General features: G+C 34.2%; 2 protein-coding genes and 1 long non-coding RNA gene across 4 annotated transcripts; 2 read left to right on the forward strand and 1 right to left on the reverse strand.

The window, feature by feature from the left end:
- The first annotated feature begins 363 nt into the window (after positions 1 to 363).
- Positions 364 to 9,607, forward strand: LOC105346581 (hypothetical protein). 2 transcript variants are annotated; one of them, XM_011455220.4, is made up of 2 exons: positions 364 to 548; positions 8,436 to 9,607. In XM_011455220.4, exon 2 carries the CDS (start codon positions 8,448 to 8,450, stop codon positions 9,432 to 9,434), a length of 987 nt encoding a protein of 328 aa, XP_011453522.3. In that variant the 5' UTR covers positions 364 to 548; positions 8,436 to 8,447; the 3' UTR covers positions 9,435 to 9,607. The 2 variants fall into 2 exon arrangements, with proteins under 2 accessions (XP_011453522.3, XP_011453523.3); XM_011455221.4 differs by lacking the exon at positions 364 to 548 and adding an exon at positions 2,778 to 2,884.
- On the reverse strand, positions 6,120 to 11,692 carry LOC136275354 (uncharacterized). The gene is made up of 4 exons (XR_010713912.1): positions 11,273 to 11,692; positions 7,793 to 7,993; positions 7,192 to 7,675; positions 6,120 to 7,056 (listed from the first exon to the last, which is right to left on the reverse strand). It is a non-coding gene; the product is annotated as an uncharacterized lncRNA (long non-coding RNA).
- A 101-nt stretch (positions 11,693 to 11,793) lies between these two features.
- Positions 11,794 to 14,529, forward strand: LOC105346580 (hypothetical protein). The gene is made up of 3 exons (XM_034471785.2): positions 11,794 to 13,021; positions 13,190 to 13,300; positions 13,842 to 14,529. The coding sequence occupies exons 1-3, from the start codon at positions 11,935 to 11,937 to the stop codon at positions 14,054 to 14,056; spliced, it is 1,413 nt and encodes a 470-aa protein (XP_034327676.2). The 5' UTR covers positions 11,794 to 11,934; the 3' UTR covers positions 14,057 to 14,529.
- Positions 14,530 to 17,735: the final 3,206 nt, after the last annotated feature.

Raw genomic sequence — 17,735 nt, forward strand, 5'->3', positions numbered from 1 at the left:
GTTACAAGCGTTTTTTAAACTCTGATTTGTAAAGACTCTATTGTTTAAACCAATTACGGTTGATAATCTGGATTTGGAATAAAAAGTGATAGGGTCGGCGCATAAAAAATAGGGTCGGTCGGGAAACCGGAAACACACATATTTTTTTTTTTGGCCTAAAGATGGCTCCAGAATGTGAAAAGGTTAATATGTATTTTAATTAACTACAAAAGTTTTATTATTTAGTTGATAATTTACACCTTATGTGTAACATATTATATAAAAATTAAAGTAACATTCGGTATCTGAAAGATTTAACAGGATATGTAAATTAAGCACTCTAGGCGTACAGAAATCCGGTATAAGAACTCGGGATTAAAATTTTGAATGACCCTCAATTTTTTTTTTACATGCTTCAACTTAATCGTGAAGGTTTAATTGATTAATCCTCTAAAACAGTTCATGGCGATGTTCGCTTAATATCACAGAGTTGTACTTGGAAGGACACTTAGTTCAGGATAATTTAAGGATATTAACTTGTGATACATATAGTGTATCAGGCACTTCATGTAAGTACATGTAAAGTTTCTTTTTCCCAATATTAGCGATTTCTTTAAGCAAATATAATGTAAGTATTAGTAATGAAGTACTTTTTTTCTATTCAGAAAGATATAAATGAATTGTTAATGGTATTATTCATAAGAACGACCGTATGTTTTATATTTCGTCAACTCGTGCAGTTCTCAGTTTGAAATTTATTTTCCTAGGCCTACAATAATTACTATATTTGTATATATAGTATTCCAGGTCTTCAGGATTTGGTTGTTTCGTTGTATTATGTGCATACAATTTACTCATTCACATTTGGTTGTGAATTTATACATGAAATAAAGTAATAACTAAATGCGGTTAAACGTATCAACTAGATTTCACAAAACAAAACAAAATTGGATTGATATTTGTAGTACATATGTAGATTTATAATGGAATTGGGTTGCAATGACTGAGGAAGGACATCTTTGAAGGTATATTTCATTCAAAACCGATCTTGCAGAAAACAAACTGAACATCAGCTTAAGAGTAATTTTTGCCCATCGGTGAATTTTATTGGCAGAACTACTGTTATCACAAAATTGAAACATTTGAGTTGTGAATTCTTTTAAATGTTTTTAAAAAGCCAATCTTTTTGAGGTATATATTCAATTAGAGATACATTAACTTTTCTGAACATTGAAAACTTTATAGTTTTACATTAGCTAAAATCCCCATAAAATTGGTGCGAAAGTTATTCGGTAAATCTATCTTTGCCTGAGGCTCTTGTTAGTAATCTGGTAAAATGGATCCGCCTGCCATATGTACCGTGTCTAGAAAATAGGTCTATTGCCTCTTGACCCTAAAACCCTCCGCAACAATTCGCAGATTGACCAACTAATTTAAATACATGTATACTTTGTATAGGTGTTATACTGTATATCGTCCCCTTCTTCCTCACAATTATTAACATCATCGTTAATATTTATTTTTATAAACTGATTTAATTTTATATCTCTCCATTCGATCATAACAATAAAAAAAAAACAATTACACGTGATAAAATGAAGATGTACAAGTAATGAAAATATGGCTCTGACAATTAGATAATTGTTAATTACGATTCGAAACACGTGGATTTTTCAGTTTAGTGAAAACTATAGCAAGCCTGCAGCATATGCGTATCTGTGACTGCCTCTCTGACCTTGTTTGCTGTTTAATACTACATGATCCGATTAAGAGCTAATGAAAATTAGCCATAATTAAGTGTGTATTTTAGTCTGAATAACAAAGGCTTGGTACGTAATGGTAACAGGGCCTAAGTTTAGAGTTACTGAAACACTGAACACGTGGTATCGCCTTATAACCTTCTAACATAACTACATTTTTATCATTTCCGATCATATTCGGTGGAAAAAAACCCAACTGAACAAATCTGATAAAATTGGTTTTTAGCTCACCTGCATTGGGCTTCAGACTGAATGTGAGCTTCTATGGACAGAATTTGACAGTGTGTTCTGGCCTATATACTTAATAATAGTTTTATGGAAAAAAAAACCCTAAAAATACTGCTAGTGTAATATTATAACAAAATAAGTGTCCAAGATACATGTATAGCACTCTTATTTTAAATAACGACAAAAATGGCCTTATTAAAGCAGCAAATTCTTCAATGTTACATCTTTGCATGTATATAGGGAATACTAATACCGGTATATACATGAACATGTAGGTAAATCAGGCACGCTGCAACAGGGGTTGGGGCAAATGGGATCCGGTCCCACTTTCTTAAGAAACTTACCTATTTTCTTAAATCAAGATATTAGAATAGAGAAATAATTTTAAGATACCGAAAGACAAACGATTATCAATTCTGAGAGGGTTCAAATTTAACTGCAAATAGCCTTATTTTACTTAATTAAGTAGCTAATTATGTAGATAGCGGTCTTCATTTCCTTTGTTAATCCTTTACGAAACTCAGTTTCCTGGAGAAGCTGGCTCAAGAAGGAATTTTCAAATAATTGTTCTTTACTACCAAAACAATCAACTTGAGCGGTGATAAAAAAAAACCCCGAACACCAGGCCATTATTCTTTCTTATTAATGTGTTACACAACAAGACACTGGGTAGTGGTGTATTTTTAATCAGATCTTATCTGGGTTAATGTTTTGCATCCGTGTTAAGGTGTAATTATCTTGTTAGACTTCGATTGCGAAAACAAAGGGGGAAGTGCTTGAAAAGAAACCCAGAGCGCGTCTGATCAAACAATATTGAAATATTGATTGCAGAACCGAGTCTCTTCTCCTGCTATGACCAGTGGCAGTAGATTTTCACTGTGTGTGGTAGCAAGGAAAAACTTAAAACTATAGCGATGGTGAGTAGTGTTAAGTGAAACTTCATGACGGTCGAATAGATGTTACATAGTATCTTAAAGGGATTGGATGGTCTTGGTCATTTCTAGTTTATTATAAGAATCTTCATGAAAGGGAGGTCTCTGTTTAAAGATATTGGAAAATGTCAAAATTCTTAAGCCAAATATTTGGAATATATCTTAAGTAAATTATAGTTTAACTTTATGGATAAAAAGACATATCTATATACTAATTTAGGGTAGATATGATTTGTAAATAATTGACAACGGACAATATTGAGAATCTTAATAGATGTCAATTTTTGCAAACCTTGACAGCTAAGTAACTAGTAATAGACTCTCTCTCTCTCTCTCCTCTCTCTCTCTCTCTCTCTCTCTCTCTCTCTCTCTCTCTCTCTCTCTCTCTCTCTCTCTCTCTCAATATAATGTTCCTCCTTAAGATTTTCGGGACTATATGTGTTTAAAAATTCTCAAAAGATAAAAAAAAAATCCCTTTTCACGTGTTTAATAGAGCTGATTATACTTTGATTGCCTTTAAATCGATAACCTCCCACAGCATTTATGATTTTGACACATATTAAACAATGATACAGTTTATAAACAAAATATGATTTTTTGCAAAATACATGTCCTTTATATTAGTTATTTAAGGGCCTCTCTGAAACACACTTGCATGCAGACATTTTATAAAAAGGTGAATATTTTATCGTCTGTGATAAATGAAAAATGATAATAAATTATGAAAATCTTAATTTTCATTGCATCTGTCATCAAATATAATTGCATCTACTGTATATTACTTCTTCCTAATTCTTCAGAATTCATGACGAAACTAAATCACTATTATATACTAGTTTAAACCAATTTCTTCTCACATGAATATTGAGTATACGCAATTCTCATTTTCTTTAACCACCCTCAAATGCATCTTTTAGCAATATTGAAGGTGATTGCTTCTGTTGGTGTGAATGTTGAATCAACAAATGGTTATGAATACAACCTCTTGTAAAACTAACCAAAAAAATTTCCCTTGTGCTATTCCGGTTCTTAAAAAAACTCACAAGCTTTCAAAAAATGGCAATGAGAGGTAAACCGATAACTAGTTGGAAATGTTAATGCAAACATATTTTGATGAAGTTATATTGTGTATATCCTAAAAAACTAGTAATAAGAAAAGAAAATAGTGTTCATACAGCAGATCTAGAAATCAATAACAACAAATTAAAATATACCGGTATACTATAATTCAACATCATGTTATGATAACAAACATTTAAAACAAAAAAGTTTATTTTTTTTTTAAAAAGACCACCAGTTGGATTTGAACCCAAAACACTGAATGTTTGTATTCACTAATCCAGGACGAAACCACTGAGCCATGCGAGACTTGTCAATATGCTGTATAAAGTACTGTTTGAAACAACATTGTAATATCAATGGACTTTGTTTTTATCCTTCAAAAAATAATTTGAAAGAGTACATAATTAGTCATCTCTGGGTCATTTCTCCATCTTTTTTTAAAAAGCGTCATTTTTAATGTTGAAATATGCTATCTTTACACGTTTCAAATTTGTGGAGAGAAGACCCAGAGACAACAAAATCATTTAAAAACAGTTGTTAATAAGTAGGATTTTGCATGAATTGCACCGTGTTGCTATATTTAGACCTATATTATGATAAAACCTTTTGCATTTCAAATATTTTCCCACTCATTCCACATCCAACAGACACCAAATAACGGTTATAATTCAATATATATTCAAAATTAATTGATGAAATTTTCACTCTCCTTGTGCGCCCAGATTCCTGCCGAATGTACATCTTAAGCGCCCACATTCTTTAGCATAATTGACGGGTAAAACTACTGCAATGTCTATTATTATACATATACTAAGCATAGCCATCGTTTAAAAGCGTGCATAAAATTTGATATAAAATCGGACCAAGCAGCTTTAAATAAGATATAGAAATTGTTTTAACCCTAGTTATATTAAATAACCATAAAACATAATATCTACCAAAAGATCTAAAAATATGTACCAATGCTAATAATATTAACCAAAAATAAATCAAAATATTTTCCAGTAATAAAAATCAATGGATAATAGGAGTAATCATGTAATGTTCAACGCGGAATCAAATCAATCAAAAACCGGAAGTAATTCTTAAACGACACTTGCGGCGAAGATTCTCAATAATAGTGCTAAAATGGTCCGGTACCTGATATTCCTTAAAATAAAAGAGAACAAATTTATGATATCGTTGGAATTTTTATATAACTTGATATATTACTCAAAGAATTTGGATAGTTTATATATTATAATAAGCTGGCAAAGAAAATTTTCGGGAGAGGTCCTAGGGATGTTCTTATTTAAGATGTAAAAGAGGGTGAATGTGCGTTTTTGGTAACTTTTTTTTTTATATAATTTCTGACTTTCCCTGAGGGTGGGGGCAAGAATATCATTTGAGAAAATATATTAAGTATCATTCAAGAGAATTTTTTGAGAACCAGATGAGAACGCGAAAAAAATGGATACTAGTATGTTAAGAATCTTTTATGGTACATGTATCGAATATAAATCCTGTTATTCGGAGAGGGTGGTAAGATTTTTTAAAAGATATTTTAGAAAAAGAAATTGTATTACAAACGTGTATATAGTCATGCTTAGATAGTCTACAATCTGCTTACGACTCTATTCACTAAATAAGCGCTTCTGAAGAAAAAAAATCACTAAATGTCAAAAGTGGAAAAAAGAGGGAGAGTAAACTAATACCGAAGCGTATAAAATAGAGATAACAAAATAGCATTAAGTTGCTTCATTCTATTATCATCGACGTATAACATTATTTGTTATACTTTCATGTTAAATACGGAAATCTGATTGGTTAAGACGCAGTTAATAATATTTACTATTACCCTCAGCGTTAGCAACGCACTTGGCAACGGGTAACATTAAAAAATGTTACATGCGCGAAAATTATGCGCGTACGGTTCGCTGTAGAATTCACGTTATTCCTATATAAAAGCAGTAAAATTTTCTTAAAAATTTTAAAAAAGACATTCAGTATAACAAAATAAATAGTGCCTGTTTGGGAGGATAACAGTTGAAATTGACACCCCTCGAAAACCATTGTCAACCTCCGCTTCGCGTCGGTTGACAATGGTTTTCTCGGGGTGTCAATTTCGACTGTTACCCTCCCAAACAGGCACTATTTATACAACTGTTACCCTCCCAAACAGGCACTATTTATTTTATTAAACTGAATGTCATAATTTTAAAGAAAACTTAACTTCTTTTCTATAGGAATGACTTGAATTTTACGGCGAACCGTACGCGCATCATTTACGCGCATGTAACAATTCGTTATGTTACCCGTTGCCAAGTGTGTTGCTAACGCTGAGGGTAATAGAGCGGGTTATCAACTGCGTCTTAACCAATCAGATTTCAGTATTTAACAATTAATTATAATGATATGCTAAAATATGATGAGTATATACATTGCTTTACATTTTTGGATTATTTAACACAATCATTTTATTTAACGCTATATCATTTTATTGAAATTATTTTCTTGTCTTTCTTTCGTAATGCCCGATCCCTTTTTTGTTCATCTTCCTCTTCATGAGAGAAAAAAGATTGGGGAAAGTTTATATTCCTTTCAAACATGACCACTAGTCTGCAATTTCATTTGCATTTCTTGATGCGCAATCATAACTAACTACTGACATATTTTGATGGAGTGAGTAAGTCTTGCAGAAATATTTGCATTGTATCATTGAAAAAAAAATTGCATTCAGGGTTACAAAGGATTTTTTATCACGGCAAATTTGAGCGATGAAAAATAAATCTTACAACAACAGTAAAAGATTCTACTGAATTCATGAGTTATAATGATTTTATCAATACAAAAATCTGTGATCTTGTATTGCTAAACATAGAAATAAAAGTTTGTGAAAAGAGGTTTGCGATCTACATACATGCGATTCAATATAGTGGTAAAAAAAATCAATCACAGATATATAGAGATAAAAATTGTTGAGAAGTATCCCCTTCCATTCCTTAAATTGAATTTTACTCAGTCACGAAAACATGTGATATTAATGCTTTCTCTCCGAGATAGAAAATTGAAAATGAATTGCGTTCTCCTTTGGCGTTCTACAGATACTAGGTAATCTAACAAAAAGGAAAAAAGGTCTGAATCAAAATAAATTATTCAACGTAATTAACCCGAATGGACAACATATGCAGTTCTTTGGCCCAAAGGATATTCATTTTATATCCAAGGTAGAACGGGTAGCTCTTACGAACCTTGAAAACTGACGTCACAATCAAATGATTTATGCGGCCCTGATGATCGTCTGCAGTTACATTTATCAAGTCTTTTAATGCTGTGATTCTGTCAGACGATACCTTACGTGTATAACGGCACAAGGCGTCGTCAGGAATGTACAGGAATTATCCTAATTGTTATCGTCTTGTTAACTGGCACTAAAAGTCACCCACAAGCTTAGTTAACGTTTGTCTTAAAGGCCGTGGACTTTTTCCATCATATTTAAAATCTTTAATGTTCTACATTTTGGTCGTTACGGTATTTCTTTTGGTCTAAATTTATCCACATTCTTTCTGGTCTAGTAAACAGCAATTGGTTTTGATGGAGGACTGTACAGTTCTGGTCATGCGTTGGAGGTGCAATTACATTCTTAGATCTGTATCTTATCGTTGATATGACGTCTCATTTTGCTGGTTATTTTTCTGTCTCTTTGGAATGTCTTTCCACTTTGCTTAAAAGTCCCTGGAAAAAGTTAAAACTCACATTCAATGGCCAATCTACAAAATAACAGCGGTCTACCGGTATATCAGTTTCATTCAAACCATCTCTGAGAAACCTGACTTTGTCTTTCCGTCATACCGTAGTCATTCGGTCATATCACAGTCATCTCGCTGTCATCTCAGCCATCTCAGTGTCATCTCAGAGCCATCTCACCGTCATCTCAGAGCAATCTCACTGTCATCTCAGAGCCATCTCGCAGTTACCTTGCTGTCATCTCAGAGCCATCTCACAGTCATCTCGCTGTCCTCTCATATTAATCTCACAAAAATCAGGTCCAATCTAGAATAAATTTAACCCTTTCCATTTATTGCTATCAAACATATAACAAAAGTTATTGTCGATATGAGCTTGTCCTTCTTTGATGTAGAAATTCAACAAGTAAAGCATTGGTTGTCTCTTTGCAAGAGTCATAATGATTATTTACATTTTTCATAAACTTATTCTAAAATCTGCCTTGATGCCATTCGGATAACTAATACTGACTGTTTCTTAAAACATATGTATATTTGATTGATTTTTGATAAAAGTTATAGAAAATATTAATATGTAGATTTTAAATCAAGTCCAAACGTAGTCTTAAAAACATATACATGTTGCACCAACAAAATCTTTTAAGTTTTACACCAAAATATATAAAAGCAAAAATGGGGTATTTTCTAAATAAGATGCGGTTTTCTTTTCAATTATTTTTCAAAATATAACGACCTGCTTTTCATTTTAGAAATGAGCAATCATGCAAATACCCACAGGGAAGCAGTTGCGCAAAATGCAGGAAAAGGACAAGAAACTAGAAGTTCGGAAGCGAAACCGAAAATTTCAATATGGCGACCACATACCAAGATCTGAGTATAATGAAGGCGTCAGGAGAAGCAATAACCGTTGTAGCAATAGATTATCGCGAGAGATGCAGTATTATGAAAAAGCACAAAAAGTGATTTTAAAAGACCTTGGCAAGGAAAGCCAACTACTTCACGCACGAATGTCCTCCACTTTGGCCACTCCTCGTCTGGAGACGTTGGAAGGAAGTTCAGGTCTACGCATGTCCAATCCATTCGCAGTTTTCGGATCTCCAGTCATCCCATTTCTGAAGATGGACCATCCAAGGCGCCAGCAGTTGAAACCGTTACAAAAACCGCTACATTCTACCAAATCACGTGATTCTTTCCTGACGCCAAGAACGTCTTTGACTTCTACTACACTTAAAACGACCGTGGGGAACAACGAAGAAAATTATGATAGATGGAGCCGAGTTAGTTCTCAATCTCCACGGAAGTTAGATTTATCTAGTCCCGTCAAAGTGACCAGTCCTTATAAAATCCTGCTCGCGGATTCTCAGTCGGAAAGTTTCGGTCGACTGATGATGCGGAACGATACCGAATTATCTCTGTCTAGAAGTACGTCACAACGAGAGGGACGGCGAAGTATTGCAGAGGGCATGCGCAGTAACAGTCGGCTGAATTCCGGACGGAGTAGCCATGTTAGTTTTATAGATATCTTGAAAGAGGCGGAGGAAAGAAAAGCAAAAGAAAAAGAAACGATCGCAGTCATCAAAGAAGATGACACGAAACCATTATCGAGTTCCAAGATGCGACCTAAGACTCCTGACCCAATGTCCAATTACGATGATCCAAAATCGGAACTGAATGGCGAGAAACTTGTTCCTAAGGTTACTCATATGAGTGCAACTCCAAAAGCAACATTTGTAAATGTTCCCACCTGACAATTTTAATAGTTAATTCTGTTATTAAATATCTAATTTGTTGAAAATATACATTTTCATGTACATTATCTCTCCAAAGAGGTTGTGATATTATAGTTGATTCTAAAAAAAGATGTAATATAGTGAAGTTATTGTTTAATCCGTTCATGCATATATTCTGTTGATCATTTATAAATAATAAATTTACAAACAATAAAGAATTTGAGTTTGAAACAAATACACTGAGTAAAAAGCAGTTAATAGTTAGTAAGGTGTATGTGCATGCTCACCCCTTTTTATAAGCAGTTCATTGTTTGAATCCAACGTTAGTATGCTCCAGAAAACTTAAATACGAGGGTTGTCCCAAAATAGCGTAGACAATTGGCGTTATTCAGTTAATCGGAGACAAAGGAAGATGAAATTTGTGCCACAAAGGGTACAAGAAATTTGCATTCAAATAATGTTTTAAAATCGAATATTGTTTGAGATTAAATTAGTGAAATGAAAGCATGTTAGATCAGAAATTCGACATGCGGCGCAATGTCAAAAACAAAAAGTTAAAATCAACATAATGAATTGAAAATTGGGCGGAAAAGTACTTTTCAAATGAAAAAAATTCAAATGAAACATACACTGATATTTGATAATAGTTCTATTATTTACTCAGAAAATGTTTTGGCTATAACAAAACTTTTTAATATTTTATAGCGCGTTTTGTGACAAATTGAAAAGTTAACTAGTAATAAAATGACGTTGTCAGCGTTTAAGGCGGCGCAGTATTAACTGATACAATTTTGTAAAGACCATGAAATAAATCCTAAGCGGCTTTGGAAATAAATGAAATTAACAAAATCGATGAGAAATGCGTTTTATGAATAAGTAGTTAAAAAACATTCAAAATATTTGAACAAGTATGATGACAATAAGTGGAAAAAAGAAACCCCGAACGATATCAATGGACGTCAAAATGTTGAACGACGCATTTCGGTAAGACGGACGTTAGACAACAAGTAATACAGGACAAGTTTGGAGCCGACAGATCGTTTGTACTTAAAAAATATTTTTAAAAAAATCAAAACTAGAAATATATATTGAATGTACATGCTGGGTACATGTTTAAAGATATTATTTTTTCTAAGACATTTTCGGAAATAAAACGTAAATGTTATCGTAAACGATGTGGAGGGTTAAGGAAGAACGTAAAACATGCACATTGCGCCGCCTGACAAAACTTGTTGTTACTAATTATTCATCTTCTCGAGAAATAAATAAAGTACAGATCTGAACTTTTCAGCATTGTTTGCCAAAGGGTCATTGAAGAAAAGATAGAAGTCTAATGAAATTGCAGTGAACAGATTATAAATTATGTGTCTTGTCTACATTATTTTGGGACAACCCTCGTATGTACGTACTTGAGAGTACGATTCACAACGTACAAGTAGCTAAGCAAGAGATCCCCATCTCTCCTCTTTCCGTAATTTAACATTTGCGATTTTTTTTCATCTTAATTGCCTTAATACCTTACTCTAGTATAGCATTGAATGATTTATTTTTGACGTCGTCGTGTCAATAACTGCCGTCAGGTGAGCAGACAAATCGAATAACGTGCGTTAGCGCGTTATGATAATTTGTCTGCTCACCTGACGGCAGTTTTTGACACGACGACGTCAAAAATAAATCATTTAATGCTTATATTTACATTCCCTTACTAAAGAAATCAATTGTTTACTTAAATAAATCGGTATAAAGTGCAGATTACGGAGGGAGTGAATAAGAACAGCTGTTTATAAAACCGGTTTAAACTGTAAAAATGTCTAAAATCATTAAAGACTCAGTATAAAATTTCATAAACAAAATACCATAAATTGTTGTACGCACAGTCCTTTATAGATCTAAATAGATTGAGTGGGGGGATAATTAGAAGGAAAACTGTTTGATAGTGATGATGAATGTTAGAAGCGGAATTACGTAAGACACATCCCATCCTCTGTATCCGTCACGTTCACACAGTTCCGCCTCACGTTCTCGCGCCATTGCGTCAGTGACCTTCACAGAAGCTACGTGATTTGTTATTGTATGGCGACCCTGTCGGGACACAATTCCATTGCAGCGAGGAATTAAAAGTCGCTTGTTCTGCTTGATTTCTCAGAATATCTACATAGTTATACAATAAATATGAAGACTACATATTTAAATTACAATAACCTATGATTGCACGTGGAGTTTGATTCAAGAATAATGTTATTTAAAGCACAGTGTAAAGAATCGAATCTTAAAAATATTTTTGCCCCGTTTGACCTACTGCAGGGTACATTGTAATTATAAACAGTGCGATCTCGTCACGTTCCTCTGCTAAGCGCCTTACAACCGGTATATATATATTTGCTATGCCTTACACATTGACTGGTATTTTGAATTTGTCTTGGAAGTGTTTACAATCCAACCTTTTTTAATTCAGGGAGAAAAATTCTACCATATATTTTGAACATTGTTCAGGACAGATGAGAATTTAACTTCAAATATGATAGGCCTTTTGATTAAAAATCCAGCGCTTCTGACAAGTGTGTTTTCGGCCGTTCTTCTACAGAATGGGATTCGTATGTCTACATGTGCCTTGAATTCAAAATTCAGTCATGAAACTGGTACAGTTATTTCTCGAAGCCCACCCGGATTGAACTCGGGGCTGAAGCTTTGGTGGGCAAAGCAAGTCACCCCTGAATATTACGTGGCGGGAAGACTGAGCAGACGACAGTTACAATACGCGGCCGAAGGAGGCTTTAAAAGTGTTGTTTCTTTATTTACATACGAGAACGACAAAGACTGCTGTTTTGGGATGGACTATTTACCCGCAACATCCAAAATGGCTACGATTGCCAAAGACTCTGGACTTCAGTTTAGAACCGTGATGGATTCGGCGGGGACCTTGACATCTTCCGCCGATTCCGTTTCACAACTAAAACAGGCACTGAACAATATCCCCACTCCCGTACTTGTGCTTTCAGACCGGGGCTACAGTGCAACATTTACTTTGTTTATGTATTTATTAAATTATGACAAGAATTTTACGATGGACAGAGCTGCTGCTATAAGTCATGTGTTGGGAATGGACTTGAGTATGAAATGTATCAATCAGAAACTGTGTAAGGTAACCGGAGAAAATGTCGAGTTTTCTAAGTTAGATAAATTACCAAAGCAGTGGCTGAATTACTGGCATGCTATACCCGTATATAAGAATTGGTTTGTGGCAGGGCAAATTTTGGAATCACATATTCCTCGCATCATGCAAGCTGGGTTCAAATCCGTTGTGAACCTTCGAGCTGGTACAACCCACAAGGGGAAACCAGCACAAGAAAAAGTTACACTGATGAATATTGCGGACAATTCTAAGACCTATGGTGATGAGAATTTAGGTCCCAGACAGAGTATAGACGCGTTAAAACAAAAGATTCTTGATCCCCTTAAAGAGAACTCATATGTATCCCCGAATTCATCACACAATTTCGCCACGTCCAATCCAGAAGAATTCGGAGATCTCATTGGTTATAACGAAGATCTTGAAAAACTCGCCTTTCGTAAAGCAGGGTTCCCTTATTATCACTTACCAGTTGGTAGGTATTAAAATCCAATACACATTATGGGAGAAATGAAGTGAAATCTGTTATATATTCAAGCGTTGTTTTTTTTTGGGGGGGGGGGGGGGGGGGGTTACCGTAAAATTGAATGTAACTTTGTGATAATTATGACCAAATTTTTAACTATAGATTTTTCTCTTGCAGTCAACAGTGAACCATTTTCAGCTGAACTATTTGCTCTCTATCAGCCAGAATTAATGGACGCCATCAATCGAGGACCAGTTCTTGTACACTGCGCCAGCTCCAAACGAGCAGGTAGGTTGGGATTTCATTCCTTTTAAAGGGAATTTAATCGGCTGTAATCTCGTCAATTTAGCGAAAATTATGAAAATGAAGATGTATTTTATATGTTATTTGTAACACTATTGATTGTCAATTAATATACTTTTTTAGACGGAATACTATAGTAGTATTCATTGAATAAAGCACTTTTATTATATTTAAAGAATTATTTGTAAAGTTCAAAATGTAGAAAGTATATTTATACAGGTCAAAGATTTTCGCTGTGAATTCAACTCAGGCACGTAGCATCGTTTTTGAAAGTGGGAGGGGGGGGGGGCAGACTCATCCAAAAATTCTTGACAAGTAAAAAAAAATAAAGAAAAAGGAAAATTGCAAATTTTCTAAAAAACGTGAAAATCCTAATCAAGGGTGAAGGGGGATGGGGGGGGGGGGAGAGATCGAAAAAGTGTGTATGGGAGGGGGTGATGCTACGTGCCTGCAACTAAAATTGATCTTATAAATCAGTACATAATATTTTTCAAGCATCCTCATTAATTGTACCATTGTTTTGCAGCATACATCGCTGTTTTGGCCGCCGCGGTACAACACAATCACGACCTATCCTGGGCACTGACCAAATTATCTGACCTAGGACTGCCCGTAGGTCCCGACAGAAAGGCGGATATATACGACATGTATGTAGGGATACTATCCGGAGATCGGAAGGGAAAGAACCGTAACTCCAACAATGCATGCAAGGAATCCTGTGTCAAATTTAACGGAAACTGATGGAGAGGATTTGAATTATTTTTACACCTGATATAGAATCTCATTATATTAGTACTGTGCAACTAGTCATTGGAATTTTTCCAAGTAAAATGACATGATTCATTCATTTTTAAGGATTTTTTGGGCATTATGATTTCTCCGAGGTTTAGGGGGTGGGGCGCGTTGAAGGGTTTTGTTGGCGTGGAGGGAAAGGAGAGGTCGTCGAATAAATCAATTATAACCTCGAAGAAATGTTTGTGTAGCTCCAATAGAATTTATGTAATGCTTTATTGCTTTATGATTTACTCGTGTATAAATGATTTTGTAGTTTTTTAATGTTCCATTTTTGATACTTGTCAAATGCAAGTTGAGATCTCAAAGGAAAATATACTTTACCTCGGTGTTTTGTAAATTATGTTTACTTTTTTTTCTACAGAGTTGTGGCTCCTATGTTCAATATCAATTTATTTTTTCAATAAAAGAAATCAGTTTTATCTTTTTTTTATGTTTGTTATAAATGTAGTCTTTCATGCACTATTTAAGATTGTTTAGATGAGGAAAAGGTTAAGAAGGTTTTCATGTACACATTTTTTTAAAGGTAACCAATTTGATTACTTCTGCTAATAATAACATTTTATAACAATTTTAGTGCTGACATTCCATCACTTTATAAAAGAATTTTTAAAAATCAAAGGACTCCAAGTCATGCAAAACAAAGATTTAATCTAAACTACAACATAAAAAACACATATACACATCTTGATAGATTCTTTGATTTGTCAACAGCAACTGGGAAATCGCTGAAAAAAATGGAGACATTAGTTTTGAAATTATCAAGAAGCAAGTCTTTTGTGTATTTCTTATTTTTTTTCTTTCTTATAGATTTGATTTATTAAAGATCAATACATGTATTTTAAACTGGGAATACATGTATTTCCCTAAATACAATTTGTTGATTCAGTAAAATTTTGTTTCACATAGCTGTTTAAATACGTGGCCTGTAACAAGCAGTCTAAAATGTCTTTATCATTTTATGATAAAGTTAGATTTACACCCCTTTAGGACAGATCTAAGTTATAACAAAAGGCGCATTTGGTTATAGTACTTTATCCCTAAAACCAATCTAAACTCTCAATCCCTTAAATTAATGGAAAGTGGAACATATATGATCTGACTTAAAATAACCCATGCACATGTTAACTATATATTTCCAATAGTACTAAATTATTCTAAAAAGCACATGTAGAACATAATCTATTCACGACTGACCGGCGATCTAGGAGATGACTATTTGATAGGCCGCCATGCACCAGGCGCAGCAGTTCTGGTTGTAGTAGTTGGTCATACAGCGAGACAACCAGTGACCAGTTGTGTGTGAGTCACAGTCAGTCACACGATTCTCGCATTCCTGGCGACGATCGAAGCTCTTGGCAGCGCTGATAAGTTCATGGATCTTGTTGCGGAGCATGTCGTATTGTCTACGTTCCTTCTCATCCAGATCTGATAGTATTGGAAACGTTTGTTTGTGATTGAACATTTTTATTATGATTTATTCATTTGAAAATATATTTTGGTCATTTGAGGAAGTTCCTCTGATATGATGATATCATAATATTCACAGTCCCGCACCCATTGAACAGTGGTTAGAACTAATTGTGTCAGCAACAACTTACTTAATTTAGATTACTTTACGTCATATAGTTCCAAAAAGGAAGTATCTTATCTTTCAAAAATTTTCAATTATTTATTTCTTTTTTTATGGGTGTTTGCCCAAAAGATGGCTTCAGAAAATTTTGCATGTCAATTATCTAGCAGTAGATCTAATTTAGCGGTCAGTGAAGAAGTTTTAGGAGCTGTCAATATATATACCTGCCCGGGGATCGAATTCCGGGCAAGTAATTAAATACATAAGCTTATATAAAATAAAAATCACTAAATGGATGACAAAACAAATATTATTACCTTCTGCAGACGACGAGACGTCATAAAACTGAAGCACCAGACAGAAGGCCATGATAAACATCGAAACTTTCTCCATCTCGACACTCCTCTCTTGTTCCGGTCAATTCGCGGTATAACCGGGACGTGAAAACGCTGTTAATATATCGTGAGAATTTATGGTCAATTTATTCTATATTTTACCCGGGGAATTTTTTATTCTAATTTGAAGATATTTTTCTATACCACCTTGGTTTATAAGTGGCCTCATTGGGATCGGACAGTACCTTATCAAGTACCCCCATCTTATAATAATAATGTACCCTGTAGCGGTAATAGTGGTAATAAAGGTCCAACGCACTCGGAAATTTTCTTTTTTCAAACTAGTAAACACTGTCAGAGTTTTACAGATACACTGTATATTTTTGGAGGAGTAGGTTAAAGAAATCTACATGATTTGATGGGTTGGTGGGGGGTTGAATTTATACTTTAAAATTCATAGATACATAAAGTGTAATTATAAATCTATATCAGATTTAAACTCGTGAACTTCGGTTTAGCAGTTTAGTTCTAAGCGATGTTATATTACGTCTTACATTGACATCGTCGCTCTAAATTCAGATTAAAATTTGAGAATTATTTGCTTCTCATTATTGATAATATTCTCAGCAACATGAAGGAATGTAAAAACTGTTTGTCAAATACATCTCAAGAAGAAAACAAACACCTAAAAATATCAGACATTATTCATTTATCTCATCAATGCCACTTTTATAGTATTAGTATTCATCATATGTTTGTACAGACCACGTTATACGATCGTACATATATGGTTTTGTATCTTTTAATTTCAGTAGAAAAACAATAAAAAGATTGATTTATAGATTGCAACTCATTTTCAACTCGAAAATTACTTCATTAATTATGAAAACCAACGTCTTTTACAGAAAAATAGGTCGATTTTCAATATACACCGGTACTTCTCAGGCACGTAGCATCGGGAGGGGGGGGGGGCAGGGGGGGGGCTGCCCCCCCCCCCCACTTTTTCTCGCAGCAACCAATTTTTTAAAATTTACATATAAAAAATTGAATTATCATGGAGTCCCCCCCCCCCTTTTTTTGGGAGTATGTAAAAAACGATATGAAAATAAGGAAATAAGGAGTGAAATTGAAGTTATATTTTTTGCTTGTCAAGATTTTTTTGGATGAGTCTGCCCCCCCCCCCCCCCCCCACTTTCAAAAACGATGCTACGTGCCTGCCTCTTACTGAAAGTGGTGAAATAAGGAATAATTCTTTGAGAATTATGAAGATGATAATTTTGGTCGGGGCGTGATCAAATCCAATAAAGCCCGAAGGGCTTCATGATAGATTTGATCATGCCCCGACCGAAATTACCACCTCATAATATTTAAAGAATGATTCCTTATTACTTATATTTATATAACTTTCAGCCATCCTACGATTAAATATTTAAATATAGATAAGCAAACCCCGCTGGCGCCTCAATTTGGCGTCATTTGTATTATGGGTTATATAGTACAAAATCGATACATACATGTAGTGTTATCACAGGCAAAGACACTGGAAAATGTAAATATATAAAAAATAATGGTTCTAGAAAGTGTACGTGTGGTTAACGTTTACCTGAGGATGATCATTTGCATACCAAGCTAGATACATGTACTTATTCACTCTTTAACAGATGTTCAACACTAAAAATGGGTTGCATTCTTCGTCGGCGGTTCATTAATTAGGTTAACT

Source organism: Magallana gigas, chromosome 5 (assembly GCF_963853765.1).
Source record: "Magallana gigas chromosome 5, xbMagGiga1.1, whole genome shotgun sequence".
Classification (NCBI taxonomy): domain Eukaryota; kingdom Metazoa; phylum Mollusca; class Bivalvia; order Ostreida; family Ostreidae; genus Magallana; species Magallana gigas.

What these genes read in the sequence shown, in the direction of transcription:
- LOC105346580 (XM_034471785.2), top strand. Translation starts at nt 11,935, where the DNA reads ATGATAGGCCTTTTGATTAAAAATCCAGCGCTTCTGACAAGTGTGTTT. An exon ending in TTATTATCACTTACCAGTTG is followed by an intron (nt 13,022 to 13,189) that starts GTAGGTATTAAA and finishes TTTCTCTTGCAG; the next exon opens with TCAACAGTGAACCATTTTCA. An exon ending in CGCCAGCTCCAAACGAGCAG is followed by an intron (nt 13,301 to 13,841) that starts GTAGGTTGGGAT and finishes ATTGTTTTGCAG; the next exon opens with CATACATCGCTGTTTTGGCC.
- LOC105346581 (XM_011455220.4), top strand. Translation starts at nt 8,448, where the DNA reads ATGCAAATACCCACAGGGAAGCAGTTGCGCAAAATGCAGGAAAAGGAC.